The sequence below is a fragment of the Neophocaena asiaeorientalis genome, unplaced genomic scaffold, assembly GCF_003031525.2.
Source record: "Neophocaena asiaeorientalis asiaeorientalis breed wild unplaced genomic scaffold, Neophocaena_asiaeorientalis_V1.1 scaffold191, whole genome shotgun sequence".
Classification (NCBI taxonomy): domain Eukaryota; kingdom Metazoa; phylum Chordata; class Mammalia; order Artiodactyla; family Phocoenidae; genus Neophocaena; species Neophocaena asiaeorientalis.
In genome coordinates this window covers 5,946,858-5,955,322 of record NW_020175105.1, presented here as the reverse complement: position 1 = coordinate 5,955,322, position 8,465 = coordinate 5,946,858, and the positions used below count along the sequence as shown (strand labels likewise).

Here is an 8,465-nt window from a genome sequence, read left to right as displayed (position 1 = left end):
GGGGGGGGGGGTGTCGGGAGAGGGAGGGGGACCTCACCTCCCCACAGAGCACCGGGGGCAGAGAGGGGGAGCCACCCCCCACCCCCTGCACTGCCGGGACCACGGGCACCGCCGCCACGCACGGCAGAGAAGCCCTTTCGGTGCTTCAGAGTTTCTGGCTCTGAACCGGACGGAGGACGTTACACCTACAGCGATCGCAGACTCCGCTACGGCCCAGGATTCGTTTCTGAAGAGGTGGTCTGCGTCGCCCCGCCTCAGTCTTGGGAAGGGAAATCCATGCTGCTCTGCAGAACCCACTCCCCACAGCCCCGCCCCTGCTAATTCGGAGGCTGCCGTGGCGGGAGCCTGGCACAGACCCACAGCCATGGACTTTATCTGAACCCTTCTGCTATCCTTGGGCGGAGGAAGCCGATTTCATTTACAACCATGCGCATAACTGGGCCTCGCTTTTGTCTAAGAATTAGGGAATCCTCAATTTCCACCAAGAAACTCCATCTCTTTCCCTTTAGAATCCAAAGGTGGGGGGTGACATTTTATACAGACACAGAAGGGACCACCTGGTCTCCAAGAGCAAGTTCAGAGGCACCTCTCCCCACCTGACCGCTGCTGTGCTCGGGGTAGGGCCCTCTGTGCAGAAGGGAACACGGCCTGGGCCAGGTGAAGGCACGCCAGGGGGATGCTGGGGCAGACACCGCAGGAGCCTGAGGTGACAGTGGTGACAGACAGGTGGAGGGGCACGCACACATATCCCTAAACACAAACGTGATGGCCTGAACCCCTCCCCTGGCCTCACTATTCCTGGGGAGCCCACCAGGCCTCGCAAAGCCTCTCCTCGCACAGACCCCGTGGTCCTCCTTCTTCTCTGCTCCCCAACTCTGCTTGCCTGCACCCGGGAGGGCCTTTGTCTGGAATGCCCTTCCACCTCCTCTTTCCCTGGCTGACCCCTCCTCAGAGGGCATCCCTGAGCCCCGATCTAAGTTAAACTCTCCTGGCATCTTGCATTTTCTCCCTCGGGGGAGCAGGCTCAGTACGGCCTGCGAACTTGCCAGAGATGCCAACCCTTGGGCCTCACCCGGGGCAGGTGTGCCGTGTGAGATGCACGGAGCTGGGGCTTGTTTATCACCTCACCTCCCCAACACCTGCTCCTGCTACGTCATTCCCGTGGTGCCCAACACATGTCTAGGCACAGAGCTGCCTCAGAAACGCCACGGCCGAACGACACTGAAATCACACGGGACAGAGACCATGCCACGTCCACTACGGAAAGAAACCCACAGCTCTGACATCTGCTGCAGAGCCGCCGTCTGTCTGGACGCTGCCCCAAGTGGAGACGCCCTGCTCTCACAGGCAGTCGGCCTTTCTCCTCGTCCGTGTTCTAAACGCGGCATCACAACAGCAGAGCAGGTGTTTAATACTATGGACCTTCTGCCAGCTCTTCACCTTTGAGAGGGGCTACTGATAAAAAGTTAAAACTGGAGAAGGCCTGCAAGTGGTTTCTTCTCAAGCCATTATTTGTCTGAAGAGGAAACTGAGGCCCAGTGAACGACGACCAGAGACCACATTTCTTATGTCAGGGCGGGGCCCACACCCGGGTCTCCCCCGACCCAGGCCCTCCCGGCCCTCCCCCGCTTACCCCACGCACCGCAAGGCCTTGTTGAGTGCTCTGGCAGATGGGCTACCAGAAAGCTCCACACCTTATGACACAGAAAGAGCACGTACATAAATATGTTTTGCATTCTCGATCTGTTGCCTGCCCTAAATTTAAACTGGAAAGTCTATGGAAACATCAATAGGCCATGCGATCGCCAGAAAAGCACAAAGCACGTCTCTCCCCCAGTCTGGGAAACTGTACAACCATAACACCAAAGAAATCCCCTGGCTGTTCTTATTTTCTTAAGATCTGGTGGAGACTTGGAAACATGTTGTATTCATTTTAGAGGGGAGAGAAATCTGCAGATCAGAGCAGTCTGAGCGGCCCATCTGCTGCGGGCCGTGGGGAGCTGACCTGGGGCTCAGGGAGCAGAGCATGGGCGTGGGTGTCCGGCCACACAGAGCCTGGAGCCCTGCCAGGTCCCCGCTCCTATTAAAATCTGGTACAGCCACAGATTTCTGGCTCCCGAAGCCCGGGCACAATGGGGATGCTGTCTGGTGGTGTGTCCTTTCAGTGTGTGCAGGAGTTAACGGGAGCTTTGTTTTTCTTGGAATCTCAAAGGTGCACTGTGACCTACGGCAAGAACGCTTGGTATATTCCCCAGCCATCTCGGATCGGCCACCCCCGCCAGGCGTGCAGACTGGCAGGCAGAGCCCACGCTCGGAGGCTCCCAAGGCTGAGGTCAGAGTCACGTGGCAGGAGGGCCTCTGAGGCTCAGTGACCTTGAAAGTCTATTATTTTGTCCAACCGTTGAAATTTGGGGGGCCTTCCTTCTTGCCGTCTCCCTCATCTGTGAACTAGTTTACGTTAAAGACTGGGGAGAAAGGATTCCACTAGACTTTAAACTCCTTCAGGAGAGGCAGAGGCTTAACTTTAAGAATATTTCTGAAAGTGTCCCATTAACTAAGCCACCACTGACCGCAGCGTGTGCCAGGGCTGGAGGGTGTGCGTGCTGGACCTCAGTGCTGGTCTGGGCAGGGGAATAAGAGTACGGGTTGCTGGAGCCATTTACAAGTGCGTGTGAGTGTTTCAAAGCCCACGCTCAGGGCTTCCCTGGTGGCGCAATGGTTGAGAGTCAGCCTGCCGATGCAGGGGACGCGGGTTCGTGCCCCGATCCGGGAGGATCCCACATGCCGCGGAGCGGCTGGGCCCGTGAGCCATGGCCGCTGAGCCTGCGCGTCCAGAGCCTGTGCTCCGCAACGGGAGAGGCCACAGCAGTGAGAGGCCCGCGTACCGCCAAAAAAAAAAAAAAAAGCCCACGCTCAGCCCCCTGGGCTGCCTGTCACAGAATTAACTTGCTTTTTAACTCACTGTTGAAACTGTCCCTCAAATCACTGGCGGCTGCTTCAGCTTTCCCTTCCCTCAGGGGCTCCCCACGGCTGCGCCCACACTGCGAGAACAGGCTCCCTGTGCGTGTGGGGCAGAAGGAGCTTCGGGAAAAGCAGGCGGAGGGCCTCGGGCTGCCGTCCCTCTGGTTACAGCCACAGGACAGGTGTTAGAGCAGGAAGAAGAAACCGGGGTGGGTGGGTGGACGCAGGGAGAGAAGGAGAGCAGGACAGAGACAGCGCAAGAGGCGAAATGGGACTTTACACTTTTTTTTTTTTTTTTACCTTTTCAGTCTTTCCTTTCTCTATGTTCTACCCCAACTCTGGCCCACGAAAGCAGATTTCCTCCAGTTTTAGGGGTCCTGGAGGGCCCTTCTCAGTGAAGCTACTTCCTTCCCAAAGTATAGCTACTGTCTTCAAAATCGCCCTTACTCTGCGCAGTGAATATTGTTAAAACTCACATCTCAACACCGTTTTGTGCAAGTTATTAGAATGTCTTAAATGAGTAACAAATGAATTAAGGAAGCAAATTCTGCAAAAAGATTTTCTTCTTAACGGTGTAGGAGAAGGAGCTAGAGGTTGAAAGTGAAGAGACTCCACAAATCACTTGTTTGTTGTACTTCTTGTGGTTATGGAAATAGGAGTCGACATTACGTTAACAGACTGTACGTTAATTTGTAAACTGTGCAAATGAAAGATAACTTTGCCTGGTAAGCTATCATCAGTGTGTGAGACCTTCTGTTGCATGGTGTTAATACATCATCCTTCATGTAGAAGATACTGGGGTGGGACTTTCCTGCTGTGATGAAAGGAGAGGAGGCTGCCTGGAGAAAATGGGCTTGGAGAGAGTGCGCTCCTGGGAAGCTCACTGCCTGAACGCTTTTTAAAAAAGGCCCATGTTTGCTTTGCTTACTGTATATTCTGTGGGTTAGATACAAGAGTGGGGAAATGTTATATTTGACCTTTGTCCTTCGTGGCTGTAACACGAACTAAGTTCTCTAGATTTTTGACTCAGTAAAGGCAGTCGTTTTCCTTTTTCATTGACTGTTTCCCTAATTCACCGCTGAGCCCCTCCAGCTCCTCTTTCACTGGCTCTGCTTTGGGACAAAAGCAAGAGAAACCCACATCCACCCCGGCAAGCAGAGGCCAGCGCTGTTAGCCCGGGACCCCAAGGGTGTGTCCACCAGAGCTTCCTGAGCTTCTACCTGCAGAGGGTTCTGCCCAGCTCCAGGCTGGCCCCTCCTGCATCCAGCCTCTTTCTAAGACTGTGCAGCCCCCTCACTGGCTAGTGAGGGTCCAGGGAAGGTGGAAAAAGTTCAAGAGAATCGCAAGTAAACACATGTAACAATAATCTTGTGGAGTATTTCAAAGAGTCCATAAAGCAGCAATCAGCAGACGCTGGAAATAACCTTTAAATTACTTTGAGAGAAAGTACAGAAGGGGAGTAACAGATTATAGAGTTCATAGAGCATCACAGTGTTAATCCTAGGCACCTTTACAAAGCCATTTCAAAGATGAGCTAGCTGGTGGAAGAAAACGAACATGCATTTCAGAGTCAGAAGTAACCACGTGCTGGAATCCTACCCCAGCCACGTGACCCTGAGCATCAGGCCACTTCATGCCTCCGTTTCTTCACTGAAAGCTTGGCGAGCACAACACCTAGAGCAGCACAGGCCCGCCAGCGGCAGTCACTGAGACGGCAGGGGTAAAGCCACGAGCACAGGGACGGCCCCCGGTGCATGCCCAGGGACCGCAGGCTTCCGTACTTTTGGGGGCCGATAAGAGAACGGAAGAGTCAGTCTTCTCTCCGAGAGAGAATTATACCAACTACAGCCAGAAGGAAAAAAGCCAGGAAAAGTGACCATTCAGAATGCGGTGATGACAGAGTCTAAAACAGAGCAACATCCTGCCAACCACGAAGAAAGGTGGCTTCTGGCTTCCAGGCCTGCAGAGAACTAGAGAATAAAGCAGAGACTCACATCAAGAATTTCCTTGTTGGCTTTTGGAGATGTGGCTTCTCTTAATTCCTTGATAGCCACAGGAATTTTAACCTTCTCGCCTTCTGGGATCCAGAGTCCCTGTGACGAAGAGAGGTGAAGACATTGGCTGGCAAGCATCATACACGTAACATGCGGCTCCTAGGCTGGCTGGGCAACACTAGTGACCCCACCCCAAAGGGCGAGGGGCTCGAGCACAGCTCTGCACCCAAGGCCACCGGTGCTGGGAGTCACGACAGCTCAGCAGCTCTTTAGCTATCCCGTTCCAGAAATCAGAGTAGTTAGACAAAACCCCTAAGCTCGTGCCAGTTACACAGTCAGTGTGTGTCATTTTGTCGAGAATTCTGAGATTCTGGGTCTAGGCCTAACTGAAATCAGACTATGCAGGGGGGATGTAGGAGAAAGAAATGAAGAGGAAGCTGTTCTGAGCTGGGCTTTATTCAGATGCTGCTGTGCAGTGAGAGGCAACCCTCTCTCAGACGGACTTGTGCCACCCACCCCTCAGAAAGCTCACACTGTCCTCCTGAAAATGTCTGTGCCGGTGTACAGATCTCACCGCACCAGTTACTTGTCACTGGGATTATAAAAGATTCCCTCTAGACAACTTGAGAAAAACACTGGCGTTTCCTAAACCCTCAGTGACACAAAGAGCATGTGACCACGATAAAGACCACCGCGGAGACGCCCGGGACCCTCGGGGGGCTCACCTTGTACACCGTGCCAAATGCTCCGGAGCCCAGCACCTTGACCTTTTTTAATTCCGTCTCCTTTAAGATCCTCAAGAGAGCTTGGTTGGGAGCTTCTCCGCTGGGCGTCAGAGGCTCGACAAGCTGTGACAGACAAGAGGAAGAGACGATGCCCGCCGGGCCGGGGAGAGGGGTGGCAGGTCCAGACACCAGGGGACAGAACTCGCGTTTCTCCCTCCGGAGCCTGGGACGCCTGTTCTAAGGCACTTGGTGAGACCCTCGGAAGGAACAGGGACTGACCCCTCCCCCCCTCAAAAAAAGGCATCCTTGAACAGAACAGCTCCTTTGCAATAAGTGCAATTTCTATTTCTGTGTCCGGGCCGAGAACACTTGGGGAAGGACAGTGCTCTGTGGTGGTCACTCTGCTAACCGGTCGGGCCCCGCACAGCCGTTTTGCTGTAGCTGCGGTGGGTCCCTCTTCCCACGGCCTCTGGCTTCTGACACGCCGTCGGACACGGATGCCGGTTGAGAAATCACGGACAACACGGTCACAAACGTGGCTCCAAAAGGAGCAGCCGCTGGTGTGGACAATGGCATTTTCCAAAGTAACACCTCCTGAGCTCACATTTCTGCGCGCCAGCCTTCCCCTTGGCCGGCCCGAGCGCCCGCCCCACGTGGGCAGCGGGCGCCCCGGCTTGGTAACCGGCCGTGGGACTTACCCTAGACACAGCTGCGTTCCCCTGGATACAAGTACTAACATGTGCATGTAGTTGCTTATAACTGGACATTCAGAGATTCTTCCGACTTTTTCTTCGCGATAAAAGGAGCACAGTAATACATCTTCAAAACGCAAACCTCGGGCTGCCGCGCCTCCCCGCCCCCTCGCGCGCGGCGCTCACCTCGCGCTCCTGCAGCAGCCGGCGCAGCGTGCGCTTGCGGACGATGCGGCGCCTGCGCAGAAAGAGGCCGACCCCCAGGGCCAGCACCAGGGCCAGCAGCAGGGCGCCCACCATCCCGGTGGCGATGGACGGAATCCTGGGCCTGGAACGAGGTGGACACGCAAAGGGGTGAGGTTTGTTACCTTGGCATTTCACATATTTCCCGTACGTTCTGATAGCATGACGTCATTTAGGGCTAGCTCAGAAAGTGGAATACGGCGCAGCTCGTAAAGGAGAAAGGAGGGCGGACTTCGAGCCCCAGGGCAGGGTTTCCAACTTCCTTCAGTGTAGGAGCCTGCTTTGTCGCATGTTTTATACTGAAGTATCATTTGGACTTCTCCCTATAGGATCATACTTTTCATCTGTTGATTAAGAAAACACATCATTTAAAAAGTAACTCAGAGTTCAGTCATGCTTTTCATATGAATCTGTGTGGCTCCCCGGAGCGTCTCCACGCGTTTGAGGCACGCCCTCTGCACGTGACACTTGCGATGTCTGCTGGCCAGGCTGGAAGGAGGGACCCTTTCAAACCTGTGGAGACTTCCCGAGGGGTCCGGGGCTTTCAAGATGGGACCAGAGCTGTAGGAAGTGCTGTAGCATGAGTGTGGAGGGGGTGAGGAAGTGACAGGATTTCCACACGGACAGCAGAGCTGTCAGGGATGAGTGATGTCATCCTGCAGCCACCCCTCCCCCCATAGAGCTCGGGTCAGCAAACACCCAAAACTCAGGTTCTAAAGCTCACGGGGAAAGAACCGTCTGAATTAGATTCTGAATTTAGAATCTTCATAAAGCTTTTATTCTCCAGCACCTGTGCCATCTAAGCTTCTGGCAAACTTCATATTTTCAGGTAGAAATGTTAATGAATATCAAAGATTAATCAGTAGCACCGTTTGCACCTAAAAAAATGTGCCAGTGTTCTTACAGATTTCTCATAAGTGCGTCAAATGTACTTCACGTAAATAGTATTTATGACACTTTCTTCTTAGCAAGTGCAAAAGCCATCTCCTGAGTTATACCATCTTCCCAGTTAATGCAGTTTGAATTAATGGGTTTTTACCATTTTGAAGGGGACACTGAAAGATATAAGGAATAATTTGTACAGAGTATGTGTTCCATGGGAAGTAGGGGGAGTGAAAAGAGAAGAAAAGAATTAAAAGGGTAAAAATATAACGAAGAATGGTCGTTGACCGGTTTCAGGGTGGGGATGTGATGGAAAACCTCATTACTAAGACGCTGACTGAAGCACGAAGAGAGGACGAAGCTTCCTGGTGTCCTCGTGGCTCAAGTGAAGAGGGGCGTAAAAGGAAATCTTTATCTTTGAGAAACTGATAGCAGGAGGGATCAGTTATCTTGGCTAATTCTTCGGCAAGAGACTGAGCTGACTGGCATTGAGGAAGGTTGTTGGGGGGAGGAATTCTGTAAACATTACTGGAGATGGCAGAGGTTCCTGGACGTTTGGCTGCTGTTTGGGGATAACTGGTCAGTGTCTTGTGTATAATTCTGATTCTTCGATAGACATTATTAACTGATAGTATCACTCTTTCCTGATGAGTCTGAACAGGAAGTCCCAATTCCGCTTTTCTCTGTGCAGCATTTCAGGCAATGACAGCAAAGTGATCACAACTGAAATGCTGAAGGAAGTCCTGTGTTTAGGAAAGGAAGTAAGGGGAGAAAGTCTCCCAAGGTGGAGCTCTGTCATTGAACAGACGGGTCATTCAAACACAGGTTCGTGGTAGGGCCAACTGGGTCAGCGAGGAAAGAGGAGGGAAGCTGGAGGAGGAGAAGGACCCAACAACCCTGGTGACCTAGGGAGCAGGGCTGCATGTAGAAGCGCTGGGCAGTGAGGCTGGCTCCGCGTGGAGGGGCCC

The 8,465-nt window shown here is 53.1% G+C and overlaps 1 protein-coding gene across 2 annotated transcripts in view; it reads right to left on the bottom strand.

The window, feature by feature from the left end:
• EGFR (epidermal growth factor receptor) overlaps positions 1-8,465 on the bottom strand; it is a 187,843-nt gene that overhangs the window by 21,813 nt on the left and 157,565 nt on the right. For both annotated transcript variants that reach the window (XM_024764359.1, XM_024764360.1), the window contains exons 17-19: positions 6,559-6,700; positions 5,681-5,803; positions 4,956-5,054 (exon numbers count right to left, since the gene is read on the bottom strand). In XM_024764359.1, the coding sequence (XP_024620127.1) occupies positions 4,956-5,054; positions 5,681-5,803; positions 6,559-6,700 (364 nt within the window). The remainder of the gene's footprint in view (positions 1-4,955; positions 5,055-5,680; positions 5,804-6,558; positions 6,701-8,465) is intronic.